The 21,269-nt window shown below is 38.4% G+C and overlaps 1 protein-coding gene across 1 annotated transcript in view; it reads right to left on the reverse strand.

The window, feature by feature from the left end:
* Positions 1-1,306: 1,306 nt before the first annotated feature.
* The window catches only part of LOC132824221 (hippocampus abundant transcript 1 protein-like), a 107,580-nt gene continuing 87,617 nt past the window's right edge, over positions 1,307-21,269 (reverse strand). Inside the window, exons 11-12 of the mRNA XM_060838529.1 lie at positions 8,229-8,374; positions 1,307-4,148 (exon numbers count right to left, since the gene is read on the reverse strand). Of these exons, the coding sequence (XP_060694512.1) occupies positions 3,939-4,148; positions 8,229-8,374 (356 nt within the window). The 3' untranslated portion in view covers positions 1,307-3,938. The remainder of the gene's footprint in view (positions 4,149-8,228; positions 8,375-21,269) is intronic.

Here is a 21,269-nt window from a genome sequence, read left to right on the forward strand (position 1 = left end):
CCCTTCGGTCCAACCTGTCCATGCCGACCAGATATCCCAACCCAATCTAGTCCCACCTATAGCTCAAATTCTCCAACACTGGCAACATCCCTGTAAATATATTCTGAACCCTTTCAAGACTTATACACTTAATGGTAAGGTCCGAGGAGTATTGCTGAACAAAGAGACCTTGGAGTGCAGGTTCATAGCTCCTTGAAAATGGAGTCGCAGGTAGATAGGATAGTGAAGGCAGCATTTGGTATGCTTTCCTTTATTGGTCAGAATATTGAGTACAGGATTTGGGAGGTCATGTTGCGGCTGTACAGGACATTGGTTAGGCCACTGTTGGAATAGGTCTCCTTAAAGGCTGAGGGGTGACCTTATAGAGGTATATTAAAACAAAATGAAGGGAGTGGATAGGGTAAACAAACAAGGGTGAGAGGGGAAGAAAATTTAAAAGGGACCTGAGGGACAACTTTTTCACGCAGAGGGTGATACATCTATGGAATGAGCTGCCAGAGGAAGTGATGAAGACTGGTACAATTACAACATTTAAAAAGCATCTGGATGGGTATATGAATAGGAAGGGTTTACAGGGAAATGGGTCAGGTGCTAGCAAATGAGAATAGATTACGATATCTGGTCAGCGTGGACAAGTTGGACCAAAGTCTGTTTCTGTGCTGTACATCTCTATGACTATGATAAAAGACTCAGTAGTTTAGAAGAATGATAGATGATCTCATTGAAACAGGAAAGATTTTCATGGAGATCAATAGGATAGACAGCAATTGCTCCCTAGCTACTGAATCTAAAAAAATGGGTGAACAGTCTTAAGATAAGGAACCAGTTACTTAGGACTGAAGAACAGAAATTCCTTCACTCAAAGGGTTATAAATATTTAAAATTTCTAACAGACGATTGTGGATGCACCATCATTAATTTTTTTTTCGTTTTTTAAGGAAAATCAGTGGATATGCGGAATGGGCATGAAAGTAGAGTTAAAACTGAAGATTAGCCACAATCATATAGAATGGTGGGGTACACAACTAGCTACTGTACATGGTATTCGGCTGCTCAGATTTCTTATCCCAAACCCTGAATTCCAAGAACAACCTAGCATGGACATTTTATTTGCAATACATGCAATTCATAAAGCCTAATCATCATCCCAAAGTGAAACAAGGGAGCAAATTCAACTTTTATGTAGGATTATTACCTAGATCATATGCAAAGTAGACACAATTTTTCAAGTAGCCAAAATAAAAATGACAAAGGTAACTAATTATAAATATCATGGGTACAATGGAAGACACAGCACTATGACCGGTTTGTTGAGTTTACTTATTTTAATAAATTATTTTAAAGGTTTTTTTTACATTTTTACAGTTCCAATGAGGCACATTTGAATAAAGTGGTAATATGACCAATAGGATACGAACAATATCAGTGCCAAGATGCCTGAAAATCTCTGCTTTTGTGAATTTCAGTTCAGAAAAATATATTTTTATAATATACAACTTTTCTTAAAAAACTGAAGATTACTTCTTTTTTCTGAATTCTCTTCACAATATACAACACATTGCACATGAGAACAATCTGTGAGGATACAGATCACTACCAAACTCCAGAGTATTGAGAAATAAGGTGGGCCACATTTTAAATTACTCTGAAATAACTGTAGAAATTTTAAATTGGAAACATGATTTCAATGTTATCTTTAGCATATCTGAAGAACAACAAAACAGTTGAATTCTGTAATGAAAAATTCATTTTAGACTGTGATGGACTGAGAAAAACAATTAAAACAGGGTTCTTGGAGTCTTTGTTACACAAGGATCACTATTAAAGTTGTGCTAACAGTGATCTAACCACACCCTGTAAAACTGATCAGAGGGTACATTTTATTAATGCTCAATGTCAGTAAACATCACTTCTCCAAACATACCGATAAGCAAAGCTTCTGAGAAAGAGTCCAAGTCTAGGTTTTTGCTACTTTCTCCATGAAACAAATCCCAGTTAAAAAAAAACTGATGTTGTTTCCAACCTGATACTGAAGTTAAAATTCTTTTAACAACTGAAATTACCAAGTAAATGGTCACATTATAAGGCATAAAGTACTCTCAAAATGACCTTGTTCAGTGCATCTCTTAATATCTGATGGCAAAATAGCTTTAATATCAGGGGAAAAAAAATTGATGAGGGAATAATCAGTTTGTTTTCCTGTCATGTGAGCATTAAAGCAGATGATTAAGACAATCTTATTCATGAAAATACATTTTGGAAGGTCTGGGAAACATGATCTTCAATTATATTAGACAGTTTAAAAACCAATACAAAGGGAAAATCATTCTCCAAAGTTGTAAAAATAAATGCCAGAATGAGAGTAGAATAATGATAAATCATAATTCTATTAATTTCTACCAAATTAAGCTTTTTAATTGCAAAATTATATTCAATGGAACAATTTCATCAGTCAGCTTATCCAAGTACACTCAGTTCAAAGATGGTTCATGGGAATGTGCTTCAAAACAGATTGAACTGGCAAGCAGTTCATTAGAACGCTTCTTTCTTGATATTAAGTGCCAAAAGAATTGCATAAAAGCAGCATCTCAGGTTCAAAAGTGAACTCAATCCATTTAGCTTATGCCTTAATGCACAGAGTAGCAGAGAAGAGACTGGAATTAAAGGTAGCAGGCCTACAAAGCTGCTTGCATATAGGCTAAAGCTGAGGTAGCAGATTAAGTATTTGAGCCTTTGCATAGTTAGCAAGGCCAAGTGCAAGGAAAGAACAGGAAACATGGTTAATCGGCCAAACTGGACAACTTTCTAAAGTTTTAGTGAAACCTTTTTAACTCCAAAACAAAAGCAGCTTTTCATTCAATCACCACATTTGCCTCATACATTAAATATAAAATTCATGTCAAAAATAGTATTAGATAATCCAAGTTATGCTTTTCTTTAGAAAACCACTGTGTATTTTCACAGGTCAATTTTATGCTTAGCTAAAAGTTATCAGAAAATAATCTTTAGCAGCGATACTTCAACCACAGCCTTCTAACAAAATGAAGAAGTCAAGAGGTATGCATCAGACTTTCAATTAACCCTACAAATTAAAAAAAAGTATCTTTTACTTTTAGAAATTCAACTGTCTGAGATGTTTTCATAAGGATCTACACTTGTTATAACTTCAGTGATTGAATAAATGCTGCTTTATTCATCTACAAACAAGCAAATATGTCCACCATGTATTTGGTTCAAATTTGCAAGAAGGCTGAGGGAAGTTCAAACTGTAGGTTTATAGACTGCCTTTCACAATACTTTGCAAAGTCAAGTGACCATTTCGATTTGCATAGCTATCTTCAAACATTTATACACATATTTCTACGCAAATCATTTGAGTCCCTTCTCCCCACTCTTTACATTCTATGGAGTTTCAGGGATTCAACAAAAAGAAAAAGACTGAAATGTTTACGGACTTGGTAGATTTGATCATTTTTGGGTTTAAAGGTCATAGTATGAAACTATTACAGCTAAGGGGTCATAGTGTGAAATCAAATTGGGAAGGAGCTTATTACATATTGAGTATATCAGACTGAATTTTCACAAATAATGTTCCTTTCCCCTTTCAACTGGTGTGTATGTTACAACCCTGAGACGTGGCTCTGACTGTGTCGTTCTCCAAAACAGTCTGAGCGCTGGTCAGCAGTACTGTATGGAACTACTTTGACCAGGATGACACTTTTAGTACTTGAACTGGCAGTGCTGAACATTGGATGTAAGTAGCTTGCAATAGAAATGAAGCAACCATAAACACAGTTACATCCACTTCTGCAGTCCTCAAAGTAGCCCTTCAAAATTATTTCCAATTTTTCCAAACCATTCAATCGTTCAATGTCCAGGAGATTCACTGGCGTCAACACATGGTGTTTTTGTTTAGAGCTGCTCCTTTTCTTCAAAGCTCACACACTGCTGTCCTGCAGCAGTGGCTCATTGTCCTCATCACTGCTAATGGGTGGAGTGGTGGGATTGTTGCCAAGATTGCTACTATGCTTCCTTCCATTACTAACTTTTCCAGAGATGCTCTGCTCTGGAATAAATAAGGCAACCAAAAAAGCTACCAGGACTGTAATGGCTCCAAATAAGAAAGGTGGTCCAGGAATAATAGAATCCTGAAATCAACAAGAAATGAATGAAGGTATCAGCCGCTGTGAACAGTTTACATTTATATAGCTACTTTACAATAGAGTCAAACAAATTTCCCTCAGAATATTGGGAGAGGCAATTTACATCAAGGAGCTTTTTAAAAGGACCTTAAAAGAAGAGGGAAGTGGAGAGACAGAGAATTTTCGCAGTTGGCTCAACATATTGAAAACATAGCTGCTAGTAATGGGCAGAGGGTGACCAAGATGCAAAGACACTCAGAGAAAATTTGGAGGTTGGTAGTTTTAGAGCTTAGAGGTTTCAAAAAGTAGGGTGGAATGAGGCCATGGAGACATTTAAAAGAATTAGAACTTTAAAACAAAGAAATTGGGGGAACAGCAATGAAGAAGTTCAGCACAAAGATACATTTTCGGATGAGACAGACTTTACATAGGGCGGTGGATGTAAACCCAATTTATAGCATTGTATTATCAATTCTGAAACAATACAATTTCTAGGGATGAGGGTTTCAGTGGCAGCAGACTCAAAGACATGACATCGTGGAAGTGGTTCTAGCCAGTCTTTATGATGCACAAGATATGGGGTCAGATGTGATGCTGGGATTATGAACATAATAATCGCTTATATGATGAGCAGTCTGGTTCAACCTGAGACAGTGGCTGAGGTTTGAGTGGGGGGGGGGGGGGGGGGGGTGGGGGGGTGGAATTCATAGATACTGACTTCAGCAAAGCATTTGACACGGTTCCACATGGTAGGCTGATTAGCAAGGTTAGATCGCATGGAATCCGGGAGGAACTAGCCACACGGATTCAAAATTGGCTTGAAGGTAGGAGACAAAGGGTGGTGGTGAAGTGTTGTTTTTCGGACTGAGGCCTGTGATCGGTGATCTGCTTTTTGCCATTTATACAAATGATTTGGATGTGAATATAGAAGGAATGGTTAGCAACTTTGCAGATGACATCAAAATTGGTGGTGTAGTGGACAGTAAAGAAGGTGGGATCTAGATCAGATAGGCCAAGCACTGGGAGATGGAGTTTAATTTAGATATAAAATTTGCATTTTGGTAGGCAAATCAGGACAAGAGTTATACACTTAATGGAAGGGCCCGGGGGAGTGTTGCCAAACGAAGAGATTAGATTAGATCAGACTTACAGTGTGGAAAGAGGCCCTTCGGCCCAACAAGTCCACACCGACCCCCCAAAGCGCAACCCACCCATACCCCTACATTTACCCCTACCTAACACTACGGGCAATTTAGCATGGCCAATTCACCTGACCCGCACATCTTTGGACTGTGAGAGGAAACCCACGCAGACACGGGGAGAACATGCAAACTCCACACAGTCAGTCGCCTGAGTCGGGAATTGAACCCGGGTCTCAGGCGCTGTGAGGCAGCAGTGCTAACCACTGTGCCACCGTGCAGTCCTACATCTTGGGGTGCAGGATCATAGTCCCTTGAAGGTGGAGTCACAGGTAGACAGGATAATGTAGAGGCATTGACCTTAATTAGTCAATTCATTGAGTACAGGAGTTTGCTAGGCCACTTTTGGAATACTGCGCTCAATTCTGGTTCCCTGCTAAATGAAACTTGAAAGGATGCAGAAAAGATTTACAAGTATATTGCCAGAGTTGGAGGTTTGCGTTATAGGGATATGCTGAACGGGCTGGGGCTTTTTCTCCCCTGGAGCACTGGAGGCTGAGGGGTGACCTTATAGAGGGTATGGATACAGTGAGTAGCTAAAGACTTTTCCCTAGGATAGGGGAGTCCAGAAATAGAGGGCATAGGTTTAAGGTGAGAGGAAAAGATTTGAAAAGAATGTAAAGGACAATTTTTTTTTCTGAGGGTGATGCATGTGTTGAATGAGAAGGCAGATGAAGTGGTGGAGGCTAGTACCATTACAACATTGGAAAGGCCGCAGGATGGGTTAATGAATAAAAAGGGTTTAAGAAGAATATGAGTCAAATACTAGAAAATGGGACTAGATTAATTTAGGATATCTAGTCAGCCTGGATGAGATGGACTGAAGCAACTATGCTGTATGACTCTATGAATGAAACACAATCCAATCTCTTGAATGTTTTTGATGTTTAGATGGAGAGACTTGTGGCTCCCAAGATTAGATATTGGATAAATAAACTGACAATATAGAAATCATGGCAGGGTTCAGGGAGGAAGCTGAAAAATGTGTTCTGGAAAAACGCAGCAGGTCAGGCAGCATCAAAGGAACAGGAGAGTCGACATTTCGGGAATGAAGAAGGGCTTATGCCCGAAATCCCGATTCTCCTGCTCCTTTGATGCTGCCTGACCTGCTGCGCTTTTCCAGCAACACATTTCAGCTCTGATATCCAGCATCTGAAGTCCCCACTTTCTCCTCAGGGTTCAGGGAGGTTGAGAACATATTTGATGATGTTAGTACAGGACAATATTCCAAGAAGGAAGAATAAAGGACACAGTCTTTGGATATTCAAAAAACAGGATGACACATGGGCTGGAATAAACATGCTAAAGAAGGACAAGCAATTATGGAGCTAACCGAATGTACTTCACAGCGATTTGGCCTTATTGCCTTTATGGTTAGTTTTGATTGAAAGCTACTTAGAAAACATCTTCCTTGGTGAGAAAAAAATATCAGTTTACTTATTCAAAAAAACTGGCCCAAGCATACAACTGTTGTGGAGGGGACAGGAAAGGCCATTAAAAGAAGTTATTTATTAGACTCATGAAATTGCTTGTTTTTATAAAATTTGATTTGAATTACAGGATAACTTCAAACGATTCAAAAAGTGGATCTAAGTCTGTTCAACCCTTATGATCGACATTAAAGAGCACACAATTTTGAAGCAATAAAAGGTTATGCAATATACAATCAAAACGAGCAAAGAGAAATGCAGAAAATTCCCTTTTAATAAGGCCATGGTTTGATGCACTTAGTGCAAAAATAGCAACTTTGTACTGCGAGAGTTATTAAAAAGCCAAAGTCTGTATTCTTTGCAAGAGGAATAACCTGAATGAATTCATGTAGACAATACAAAATTCTGCAATAAAATAAGTTTCATATCTAATATTATTTGTACTTGAATGCAAATATTGAGGGGCTTTTTCCTCAGATGATGGCTACCACGAGGGCAAATAGCTTTAAATTGAGGGGTGATAGATATAGGACAATATTAGAGGTAGTTTCTTTACTCAGAGTAATAGGGGCATGTAACACACTGCCTACAATAGTAGCAAACTCGCCAAATTTAAGGCCATTTAAATGGTCATTGGATAGACATATGGACGAAAATGTAATAGTGAAGGTTACATGGGCTTCAGATTGGTTTCACAGGTCAGTGCAAGGTCGAGGGCTGAAGGGCCTGTACTGTGGTATAATGTTCAATGATCTATTGTTGCTTCTTTTTATATAACATTATCAATTATTTACTAAACATTCTGACTGTATAGCAATTTGGTACATTGGTTGGAGGTTTGGATACAAACCACTTCATGATTTTGTGTTAAGCAACTCTTAAGAGTGCCATAATTTTCACATTTTGCAACACAGATGCAGCAATTCTAATTTTAAAAATGGGAACAGTTTATTTTCCTTCCCATCACAAAGATGGTACATTCAGAGATAAGGTAAAATATTTAATTTAACATACGATCTGTTCCATTCTTGAAGAACATTTTAATCATCAGTCATTATCTCTCAAGCACACAGACGTTTTACAATTAGCTTAAGATCATTTATTCTCTAAAATCCACACAATCATTCACTAGTGTCATTAGTAGGCAGGCAGAAACTGACACCATTGCTTTTAAATTTCTAAGTGAAACCCAAGGAAAACTTTAATAGCATTGTGATCAATCCAAATCCAAAGGTGAAATATGAACAGAAGTCAGATTTACTAATGGTGGAAAAATTCAATGGAAACCCAAGGGTTTTGTTTTTGAAGATCTGTTGCTGAAAATAGCATACAATTCCTTTCTATTCCATTCCTATTTTCGACATAAGAAAAGAGATAAACACTGGATTTGCTACAATTAGTGCAAAAATAAGTGAAGGAAAATGAATGAGAAACTAACATATCAAATGTAATTTTACCTCTACTTTGGAGTTTTGTACATCGACTTTCTTGTCAGAGATTGCCTCCAGCTCCACATGAAATATATAGAAAATAAAACCATACAGAGCAGGCCCAAGGCCATTGCACAACCCTCTGATTCCTGTGATCATTCCTTGCACAACACCTAAAATACCCAAAAGATAAAATTAAGATAATTAATTCAGAAGATACTGAGGCTTTTAAATAAAATCTGTGCACCTCAGAATTCTCTACGCACCAAGAGCTTAGATTAGATTAGATTACTTAGATTAGATTACTTACAGTGTGGAAACAGGCCCTTCGGCCCAACAAGTCCACACCGACCCGCCGAAGCGCAACTCACCCATACCCCTACATTTACCCCTTACCTAACACTACGGGCAATTTAGCATGGCCAATTCACCTGACCCGCACATCTTTGGACTGTGGGAGGAAACCGGAGCACCCGGAGGAAACCCACGCAGACACGGGGAGAACGTGCAAACTCCACACAGTCAGTCACCTGAGTCGGGAATTGAACCCGGGTCTCTGGTGCTTTGAGGCAACAGTGCTAACCACTGTACCACCGTGCTGCCACAAGCTGTGGAGATTGTCCCCACCTCTGAACCAGGAAGTCTGGGTTCAAATCCCACTTGCTCCAGACATGTACATTGATATTAAAGGGGAATCCTGTGGTGCATTGGTACTGTCCCCACCTCTGAACCAGGAAGTCTGGGTTCAAATCCCACTTGCTCCAGACATGTACATTGAGATTGAAATGTAGTCAAGGCCAATACTTTTGAATTATAAAGAGTTAAGGGTTATGGGAAATAAGCAAATAAAGGGAAGGAAAAACAAAGTATGCTGAAGGTCTGGTAGTGTCTGTAGAAAGAAAACGTTGATGATTCAGATCCAATGAGCCTTTGTTAGGCAAAGTAGAGTTGAGGCCACAATCATATGGTGGAGCAGGCTTAGGGGTCATCAGGCTTTCTCATACTTAATGTTTTTGAGTTCATATGTTAATTACTTATAGATGTTTAGGTGGCTACAGCAACAATCAATAACTCAGTACCAACAAAAATAAAACCCAAGAAGCATTACAAATGGATTTTAATGTTTTGCATATCCAGAAATACAAACCTAAGAACTGCAATCCGGCTCTCGCAGAATTGCTCATCGGAAACCATTTAGAAAGGTGCAGGGCAGAGCTTTGCTTCTCAGACAAGTCAAAAAAAAGAGGATGAAGAGGAAAGACATTTACAAATTTAAGGGAAAGTCACTGCAAAAACAAAAAAAACAAAAAAAAAATTGCCTCTAATTGACATGAGCGATTGGAGTCGTATCTGCTCCATAGACATATAGAATCACCTAAGCAATACTCAGACCAGACTTACAAAATTCCAAACATACAATGTTGTGACTTAGTGATTAGCACTACTGCCTCTCAGCACCAGGGACGCAGGTTTGATTCCAGCCTCGGGGACTGTCTGTGTGTAGTCTGCACATTCTCCCCATGTCTGTGTGGGTTTCCTCCCAGAATCCAAAGATGTGCAGGTGAGGTGGATTGGCCATGCTAAATTGCCCGTAGTATCCAGGGATGTGCAAGTTATTTGCATTAGTCAGGGTATTTGTAGAATAATAGAGTAGGGAAGTGGGTCTGGATGGGTTGCTCTTCGGAGGGTGGGTATGGACTTGTTGGGCCCAATGGCCTGTTTCCACACTGTAGGGATCCTCCAATGTTAGGTGTGAGTCTGTGATTGAACAGCACTTGCTGAAAAATTCCAAATTACCATTTGCAATGTGGCTCACTTACACTGGTTGCAAGTCACATACATTCACATATAAGGGCCTGCCCTTTGTAGAAACAAGAGGAACATGTCCAGGCTTTGAGCTTTGTTTGAATTAAAGTGCTTACAACAACACAATTCTGATGTATTTTCCATAGTAGTGCCTCAAGCAGCATCCATTTTCCAACTGATCAAGCCGCTTTCCTCATCTGCACGTAAGTAGAATAGACCAATAATTATGGGTGACTTTAATGTTCATATGGAATGCGTTAATCAAATTGGAAGGTGTAGCATGAGAATGAATTCATAGACTGCATTAGGGATTAGTTTCCTATAACATGATGTCATGGAGGCAGCAGACTACCTTGGATGTTTTCATGGGAAATGAGGCAGGTTTAATAAATTTCTTCAGAGTAAACGAACCCTTATGTAGAAGTGACCATAACATAATAAACTTAATATTCAGTTCAAGAGAAAGTAACTTGGGGTGGAAATAACTGTTTAACTTAAACGAAGACCATTATAATGAAATGAGGATAGAGTTAGCTGAAATAAACTAAGCAGATAGATTAGTAGGAATGACAGTAAGCAAGCTGTGGCAAATATTTGAGGAAATTGATAACTCTTAGCAAAAATACATCACAGTAAAGGCGAATGATTCTAAGAGGGGGAAAAACAACCAGAGCTAACCAAGGAAGTTAAGGAGACTATAAAGTTGACAGAAAAAAAATACATGAGGTAGAAAAGGCCAATAATAGCCCTGAAGACTGGGATAAATTCAGGATACAGCAAAGGAGTACTAAAAAGATAATAAAGACTGAGAAAGTAAACTACAATGCAAACTAGCAAGTAATATAAAAGCTGATAAGAGTGTGTTTTAAATCTATAAGAAGGAAAAGATCAAAAGTGAACAGGCCCCTAAGAGAAAGTTATGGGAAAGAAGGAAACAGCAGAGGACTTAAATACATATTTTGCATCACTCTTTACAGAGGAAGATATTTTGAACATTTCAATTAATACTAAAGAATACTGGGGAAGAGTCAAGTACCATCATCACGACAGAAATGAAATTAAATGAAATAATAGGATTGAAGGTTAGACAAGTCCCCGACCCTGATGGCATGCTTTCCAGGATCCCAAAAGACGTATTTAAAGAGATAGTGGATGCTCTGGTTGCAATTTTCCAAAAATCCTTAGATTCTGAAGGAGTACTAGAGGACTAAAAATCTTTCCAATGCAATATGTATATTCAACAAAAGGAGGGAGGCAAAAAGCAACTAACTACAAGCTGATTAGCCTAACACCTATTGTGGAAAAGTGTTGGAATCGATTAGGAAAACAGTAATAGCAGAACATCTGGCAAATCATTATTTAATCAAGCTGAGTCAACATGGCTTCATGGAAGGGAAGCTGTATCTGACTAATTTATTAAAAGTTTTTTGAGGATGTCTCATCTAGACTGGGGATACAGAGGAACAATTAGATGGGTTGTATTTGGACTTCTAGGTATTCAACAGGAATCTCAAAGGTTAAAACACAAGAGTCCATAGTGCTGGAGGTGGTATATTCATGTGGATAGAGAATTGACTAATGGACAGGAAATAACAAGAGGGAAAAGGGTTTTCTTTAGGTTGGAGGACAGTTGGGCTCGAGAGGGATCACTGCTGGGATCACAACTGTTTACAGTTTATGTTACTGACCTTGAGGAAGGAAACAAATGTAGCATAACCAATTTTGAAACTGAAAAATTGGTGGAAAGGCAGACTGCAAGATGGATACAGTTTACAGAGGGATACTGATAGATTAAGTGAGCATGCAAAAAGTTGGCAAATTGAGTGTAAAGCGGTACAATGTGAAGTTGTTCATATTGGAAGGAAGAAAGGAAGAACAGGGTATCATTTAAATTGAGAAAAACAACAGAAAGCTGCAACATTGAGGGACTTGGGGGTACTTGAGCATGAAACACAAAGCTAATATGTACAGCAGGTAATCAGGAAGGCCAATTAAATGTTGGCCTTTATTTCAGAGGTTGGAGTATAAGAGTAGAGAAATTTTACCATAATTGCACAAGACGCTGGCAAGACTGCACCCGAAGTACGGTGAGCAGTTTTAGACTCCTTATTTAAGGGAAGGTATTATTTTATTGAAAGCAGTTCAGAGAAGGTTCATATGAATGATTTCTGGCATACAGGGTTATGAGCAAAGATTAAACAGGTGGGATTCTACTCAATGGAATTTAGAAGAATCGAAAGTGAACTCATTGAAACATATAGGATTCTTAAGAGATCTGACAAGGTAAATGTTGAAGACATTTCCCCTCATTTGAGAGTCTAGGACCAGAGGGTGCAGTCTCCATATCGAGAGATGCCAATTTAAGACTGAAATGAGCAGGAATTTCTTCCCACTGGGGGTTCAATGTCTTTGGAACTCCTTGCCAAAGGCAGCTATGGGGGCAAAGTATTTGTATATATTTAAGTCTGTGATAATTAGATTTGTGATCGGTAGGGGAATAAAGGATTATGGGGCAAGGACAGGAAAGTAGGCATGCAAGGAGTCAGATGATCAGATTGATTGTTGAAGCAGACTCGAGGGGTGAATAGCTTGTTCCTATTTCTTATGGACCTATGATCTCATGTAGAATAAATTGCTACTCATTTTGACAACTCGCAGTTTGCATCGGTGTTGATGACTGCAAGACAAAAAGCTCCGACTGTATGCCTTTTTCTCAGGTACAATAGTTACAAGAGTTTCTGGTCTTGCCCTACCCTCTAACCAACATATTTCTGTGGGTTGCAAATTACATATAGCCAGTTCAGGCAAGGACATCAATCTTTTATTAAAGGACATTTGATAAACTAATGTAGCTTTATAATAATCAATAATGATTTCACAGGTGCAATTACCAAAACTAGTTTATAATTGCACATTTATTCATTGATTTTAAATGATTTGGTAGGATTTAAACTCCGGTGTCCACATCATCAGCCTGGAACCCTGCATTGAGAGTCCAGTGACATTACCATTATACCAGCTCCTCTTAAAATCTACAATACAGAGAATAGAATTCTCTCATGAAGACACTGGTCCACAGAGAGCTTTTCTTCCAACCACAGTAGTTTATCCTACTGCATTTATTCTCAAAATCATTTAGTGTGCCACAAGGGAAACAGCTGCTAGTGGCACTCATATCTGGGAACCAATGGCTTATGGAATTATCCTGAAGTCAATAAAGCTAAATAACCTTCCACACCAATTCTGGTTGGCTAGCACATAATGTTGAATTATAAATAGGATGTCACTTTGTCCTTGTATATTTTCTGCAGCTTTAAACTAGTGAGAATTACTTATAGAAGCAGTGGCCTGAAGAAATCAATATTTAACCTGTATGTGACTGATGATTCCTTTATAAAGTAATCATGTTGGTGTATGTCCTCCTTGCTGCTAAATGTAGGTTCAGCTGCGAGGGGTCAAAGGGGCACTTCTGATGCATTGAGCTCCAAAGTTGTACCATCAGGGACACAAAATATTGCATGATAAATGACAAGGAACATGTTCTGCAATTTTCTGGGGGCCATTCACTGCATTGAAACCATGAGAGCATAATACAGGTGCCATTTGGTTCTCAAACATCACCAATTGACACCCAACACACAGACACTGCCAATTTCAATTTCACACCACTTAAAAATGAAGTATGACAGAAAGGTGGCTTAGGAATGAAAGGAGCTGAAAATGTGTTGCTGGAAAAGCACAGCAGGTCAGGCAGCATCCAAAGAACAGGAGAATCGACGTTTCGGGCATAAGCTCTGAAGAAACGTCGACTCTCCTGTTCCTTGGATGCTGCCTGACCTGCTGCGCTTTTCCAGCAACACATTTTCAGCTCTGATCTCCAGCATCTGCAGTCCTCACTTTCTCCCCTAGGAATGAAAGGAACCAAATTAAAAATACTATGTACAAAGAAATTATAGAAAAGACAATAATAAGGCCAAATAGACAGCACAAGAACAGATTTAAGGTTAGCTCAAAAAGAAAACCCCAAAATATTTTAAAAACACAAAAAATAAAATGGTAGTCAAGGGAAGGTCCATGTTTGATTTGGGTCGAAAAAAAAGATCTTTTCAAGGAGTCAACAGCCATGTCGCACCTAACAATTGAATTATTCATATGTGCCTTCATCACCATCTAAGCAACTTTAGAGGTGGAAATTGTAATACAATTGGCCTGGACAAGAACGGAAATAGAGGGGTACTTAAATTGGCCACCTGAATGGAATTCATCCTCAGTTGCAGACAGAAGAAAGGTGGAAATTGCACAGGCAAGGGTCACAACTTATCAATGATTCAAGTGTCCGGTTAGATGGCTGTAGGTTTGCACGTTATCACCCACTCTTTATTTAAGCAGGGCTATAAATCTGACAACTATAGGTTAGCTAGCTTGACACGGTAGTTGAGAACTTCAATAGGTAATAATCCAGAACAACATTATGTAGCATTTTGACTATGGGCTAATAAATGAAAGTCAACACAAACTTGCTAAAGGTAAGTTACATTTTACTAACATAAGCTCTTTTCTGAAGTAATGAAGATGATTATTAAAGACTAGAGCTTTTGATTTGGGTTTCACTTGCAAAAGATATTTGACAAATCTACACAGTAGACTTAAGCAAAATTGAAGCCCATGGAACTAATGAACAGGAGGTAACATGAACATAAAATTAGCTAAGGTAAAAAAGTGCAGAGAGTAGGGAAGAGTTGTTACTGATATTGCTTTTGATATATTAAATGATCTTACACAGGTCATAACTAAAAAAAAACACCATGCTGACTCTAGAAAACACAATTGTAAACAGTGAAGTGGACAATGAATTTCAGAAAGACAAACACACAACAGATGAAACTTAATGGAAAGAGACAGGAGGAATGAGATAATATATGTAATACAATGTAAAATGATACAATTTTAAAGAGGGCAAGGGAAGAGAGAAAGCTGGTTGTATGTACATAAAAATCTTTGGTAGCAGACAAATCAAGACCACATTCCTGCTATTAATAAAACAGTGAATCAGTCAATTAATATCTCTAAAGTGAGAGAATCCATACATCACTAATGTTCAACAGCAATACCTTCACTGAATTCTCCCACTAATCAACATCCTGGAGGCTGCCATTGACTAGAAAGTGAACTGGGTCAACCATGTAATTACTGTGGTATCCCTACCCACCAAGGAGTGCAGCGACTCAACGAAACAGGGCAGCTGGAGATGATCAATAAATGGTGAACAAGCCAATATGTCCTATCCCATGAATTACTTAAAAAAAAGAAAGTGATCTTAAACTTTTATAAAACAGGAGTTAGGTCTCCACTAAAGTATTGTGTCCAATTCTAGCTATTACACTTCAAGGTCTTAGAGGGTGCAGAAGAGATGTATTACAATGATTCCAGAGACAAGAAATGTCAGATATGCAGTTATACTGGTATTACTCTCCTTAAGCAGACAGCAATCAAGAGATTTGATAGAGGTGATAAAAATCCTGAATTGTTTTCAGAGCTTTTCTTCAGTTACTGTTTCAATGGTAGAAGATCAGAAACCAGAACAGACAGCTCCAAGATGATTAGAACAACCAGAGGCAACCAATGGTTTAAAAGAAATACACCAAATTTTGCGATCCAGATGCAGTACACAAAAATAGATAGTACAGGCTGATTGAATGATGACATTCCAAAAAGCAGATAATCACAGGACAATGCAAGAGCGATCAGGGCAATGAGACTGACTGGACAGTTCTAACAAAGATAAGTAAAATAGTCTTCTTTTGTAATTCCTTTTAATCATCTGACCAGGGAAGCAGCTGTAGTTTGGATTTACATTAACAATCCCCTCAATGTTTTCAGCTGACAGAGTGCAGACGATTGCGATGTCACCAGAAATAGATCTCTTGGAATGGAAGTTCACAATGCACTGGCTGCAGTCACATCCTGAGCTATCCTTTTTTAAAAAAAATTGTACATGTGATATAGCCCATCCCTAATGTCCCCAGAGCAGTTAAGAGTTGACGTGCAGATTTCCTTCCTGAAAGTAGGCTTGTGAAGTAGATGGATTTTCATAGATCAACAGTGTTCATGTGGTCACATTAGGCTAGAATTAAATTCCAAATTCTAAAGAATTGAAATTTCACCATATAGTGGGACTCAAACCCATGCTCCCAGAATGTTAGCCTCAAGCTCTGGATTACTAATCCAGTGAAACTACCATGATATTGACTCCCACATGTTCCACCTGTGTGCAAGTGGACATGCCTTTCTTGAGTTAATGCTCAGGTAATTGTGCTCGATCCAGATTTTTTGTGGAATGTTAAAACCTGAGACTTCACACTCTGACGAGTTACAGAAACGTTTGCAGTCAACTAGTTGTGTCATTGAGAAGTTGGCAGTCATCATTCATAGACTTCTGTTCTAGGAGGATTTCAGAGAAGTACTGCATCATTTGACGATTGAACGAATCAAACAGAATTTAAAAGCAGTCAGGATATCTACTTTGGCAAAATGGGACAAGGCACAAAATTAAGCAATATGTGGAAGTTTTTATTGGAAAAAAGTAGTCTATTTCAGTTTCAATTTTGACAAAATAATCAACGCAAAATGATTTATCTACAATGTAATATATGCATAAAGCAGAGACATAATTAACAACACTTTTTAATGAAACTATTTTTACTAAACTCACTCATATAAATGTTAAAGAACTCCAATACGTAATGATAAAGCAGAAGAATGATAGCTACTTCTGACCTCATAGCCCCTATTGTAGATTTCTTTCAGTCACCACTGAGTGGAGTCGAAGAAATTACAAAAGAATTTAACTTTCAATGACAGGAAACAAAAACAGAAGTTTAGACAATCAAAAAGCAAACCAAAATCGACTCACCAATAGACAACAGCAATGCTTTATCAACAGTAAAACTACTGGGTTCCAAATCACACTTACAAAGCAGTAGCTGCTAAGTAAAACTATTTTTTAAGTGCGAGACCAAAGTTCTCTTACTTTGGTATACTTTTGTTACTCAGTAGCATTCAAAAGCTATTTAGACCAAGACAAAAGGATTGACTCGCTCCTGAAAAGTGACACTAGTCATAGTCAAATTCCTCAGAATATCTTTCCAAAACCAATAAGTGTTAAGAACAGCCAAAGTATCAATGCTTTCCAATAACTTATTACCCAAATAAGGTTACTCTGTTACCTCAAAGATCACAAAGGAAACATATTGATAGACAAAGGAAAACTAACAAATCCTCAACCTCAAAATTAGACAGAGTTGCAAAGTCTAAAAACCATAGGGATTTCAACCTTGCAAAATCTCAACATCTTTGCCTGTGAATCTTGTATCTTTTCATTATGATCTATTTTCTATTAGTCAATGTGAATTTTAATGAATATGGATGGAATTGTGCAGTTCCATTTTAAAATGCATCACCAAATCTTAAAAATAAATCACACCAATGATAAAAAACACAGACAATTTGGAAGATGACAAAATATTTCAGTTAAATGTAAATCATCTCCTTCAGAAATCAGAAAATCAGAAACATAATCTGTTTATGTTTCAGGAGTTGCTAAGGCAAGCAGCTTTGGATTGTTGGTTTAGAAAGAACAGACTCGGGAATGTTGAATACGTTGGTGGTTTTGATTTTCAAATAAACTTTAGATTTGAGAATTGAGCTGGAAGATTTGCTAATTACCACTGTTATATACATCAAGAAAGGAGGGAAAAGGAAACTGGGAATCGAAGGCCGGTCAGCCCAGCACTGGCAGTAGAAATAAAGAGGAATCTGCAGAGGATGCCTGTATTCTAAGACACAAACCACTTAGAAAATAATAACAAACAAACAAAATCAAATGAATTTTACAAAAAGGAGACAGATTTACAAATTTATTAGAATTCTAAAGATGTAACTGATAGGGTGGATAAATAGCCAGCAAATATGTTGGACTTCAATTCAGCAAGATATAATTTGTCACCATTTAACTATGGAAGGTGCTGGGTGCACAAACATATCTATTTCAGACTGTATTTTCATATGTTTTTTCTTTATTAATGGCTGATGCTGCTAATAAAGGTACTACACAAGATGAAGGCTAAGAGTTGAGCAGCAACTAATTACTGCAGATGGCATTATTTCAAGAAGGCAGCTCACCAGCACCTTTTCAATTTGTGATAGGCAACAAATGCTGGCCTTGCCAGCAACACACTAAAGAATATTTTTTAAAAAGTGACTAATGGATAGGAAGCACACAGTAGGAATAGATATAGCATTCCACTAGATGCCATTTAAAAATGCCACAATAGTCAGTGTTGAATATTTATTAATCTGTATTTAATATAGACAAAGAAACAGAATTACACATTGATGTTTGCTGATGAATCTGTAGCGATGGTAATTAGGCCAGCCAGGTAGATCTCATAGAATGAGTTCCCTAATTGGACCAGATTAATAGACCCAATTGGGAGCCCTGACTGGCAGATACAGAACAGGAGTGTCAGACATCCTATCACTCAGCGCTGGCTCAGTGTCAACATGCTCCAGGTGTAAATTAAAGGGTGACTTGGTGACAGGACACAATCTTCTGTGGGCAATTTCAGATTTAAGGCTAGACGGCAACGCAAGTTGCGAGGAGCACACAAAAAGACTACAAGAAATATAGATAGGTTGAGTGTATGGGCAACAAATTGGCAGAAGTATAATGTTGGAATTGTGACCTTATTTATCATGGCCATAAAAAGAAAAAAAAAAGAGAATGTTTTTAAAGGTAAATGTAAATATTCTGGGAGACTTGCGTAGCTGTATTTGTACAGCAGGTACACTTTCATGCAAGGTAGTTAGGGTACAAGATTTGCTACATTTGCAAAGGCCTTTAATGACACCATGCAGAATACTCAACGATACTTTGGTTTCCATATTTAAGGATAGATTTACATTGGAAACATATTGCACCAACATACTGATAATACTTTACATTAGTGAGGATTCACTAGACTGCTTCCTGGGTTGAAATGTTTAGTCATCATCATGCAAATAAATTGGGCCTACATTCCCTGGAATTTAAAAGAATAAGTGGTGATCTCAAAAACAAGGATTCTGAAAGGGCTTCACTCCATAGACAGTTTGTTACTATTAGCTCCTAGAATCTAGGAGCAGATCACCTAAAATTGACAAGGGGAAAAAACTGCACATAAAAGTAATGCAAATCCTCAACAATCACGGCCACAGAGTTGTGGATACTCCACTGTTAAATATATTTCAGACTGAGATAGACCATCATTCTGAGAAAGGATCACTGGACCCAAAACAATAACAGATTTCTCTGCACAGATGTTGCAAGACCGGCTGAGTCTTTCCAGCATTTCTGTTTTCATTTCCAACTTCTAGCATTCGCAGTTTTTGGCTTTTATTGACATATCAATAATATGGGAATCTGACAATGAAGAGGAGAGAAGATCAAACTTGGTCGACTAAATGGCATAACAGACTTGAGGGACTGTTTGGTCTATTCCTGTTTCTCACATTCTTAGCTTATTTATCTGGTATCTTTCACAATTTTAAAACTGCCCCAAAGCAGTTTACAGTCAATGAATTCAGCTGATTCACAACTGACTTGGGTTGATCATGTAGCCAGAATTTCTAACAGTCACTTATCAAAAACAGAATCTTTTATGCTGAGCTCCACTCTAGCCTATGCCCTCATGAAGTTCAAAGAGAGCATTACCAGGACAATGTGACAGGGGCATCAAATCCAGGAAGAAGTTCAACAAGGAGCACTACACCAAGTGCAATCAAAGAAGAAATGGGCCAGATTCTCTCAAAAGCACATATCAAAAGGAAGAGAGAGAAAAAAAACAAGGAAAAAGCCATCCACTTGTTCAAAATACAATCATGTGGGATAAACTGTCAGTTGCAGCAGAATCTTCACTGATCAGATTAGCCTTGGTAGTCACTTACATAACCATTGGAACCCTACCAACCGGATCATATGCACCTCAAAGGGATGAGCAAGAACGGTCACTCCGCAAGTATCATGAAGTTACACGATAGAGAAATAGCCTAAATACACATATGGAATACCATAAAGAAATAGGATTACAACCCAAACATGTGAAGTCAGTTGAGGAACAGATATCAGCTACATCAGAAGGAATTCCCCATCTATTCAAAACAGTCTTTTGCATTCACCTGGGAGGCTAGGCTGGATCTCAGTTTAATATCTCCTCTAAGTCTTTACAGCAACAATGAATTGTTAGAACACAAGATATAGGTTGGATGTAAGGCCATTCGGCCCATCAAGTTCACTCCGCCATGGCTGATGGGCATTTCAACTCCATTTACCCACACTTTTCCGGCAGCCCCTAAATCCTCGTGCGATCAAGAATTTATTAATCTCTGCCTTGAAGCCATTAAAGTCCCGGCCTCCACTGTGCTCCGTAGCAATGAATTCCATAGGCACAACAGTCTCTGACTGAAGAAACGTCTCATTTCCATTCTAAATTGACCCCCTCTAATTCTACGATTGTGCCCACAGGTCCTAGTCTCCCCATCTAACGGAAACAAATTCCCATGGTCCACCCTTTCTAAGTCATGCATTATCTTGTAAGTTTCTATGAGAGTTCCCCTTGACCTTCTAAACTCTGATGAATACAATCCCAGGATCCTTAGCTAGTCATCATCTGTTAGGCCTAAAATTCCAGGGATCATGAATGTGAATCTCCATTGGACAGACTCCAGTGCCAATATGTCCTTCCTGAGGTGTGGGGCCCAAAATTGGATGCAGTATTCTAAATGGGGCCGAACTAGAGATTTTAAAAAGTCTCAAAAGCACATCGCAGCTTTTGTATTCCAACCCTCAAGATAAATGAGGACATTACATTTGCTTTCTTAATCAAGCAAATCAACCTTTAGAGAATCCTGGACTAGCACACCCAGATCCCAGAACTTCGCCAGAATGCCCTAGTCCCTTCATCCAGATTGTTAAAATATAAAGAGAACCTTTCGGGGCACTTGTCACCAGCTGCCATTCTGAAAAAGAACCTTTTATCCCAACTCTCTGCCTTCTGTCAGACAGCCAATCCTTAATCCATGCCAGTAGCTCACCTCGAACACCATGGGCCCTCACCTTACTCAGCAGCCTCTCATGAGGCACCTTATCAAAGGCCTTTTGGAAGTCTGGATAGATAATATCCACAGGGTTCCCCTGATCTAACCTACTAGTTACCACTTCAAAGA

The sequence above is a fragment of the Hemiscyllium ocellatum genome, chromosome 2, assembly GCF_020745735.1.
Source record: "Hemiscyllium ocellatum isolate sHemOce1 chromosome 2, sHemOce1.pat.X.cur, whole genome shotgun sequence".
Lineage (NCBI taxonomy): Eukaryota > Metazoa > Chordata > Chondrichthyes > Orectolobiformes > Hemiscylliidae > Hemiscyllium > Hemiscyllium ocellatum.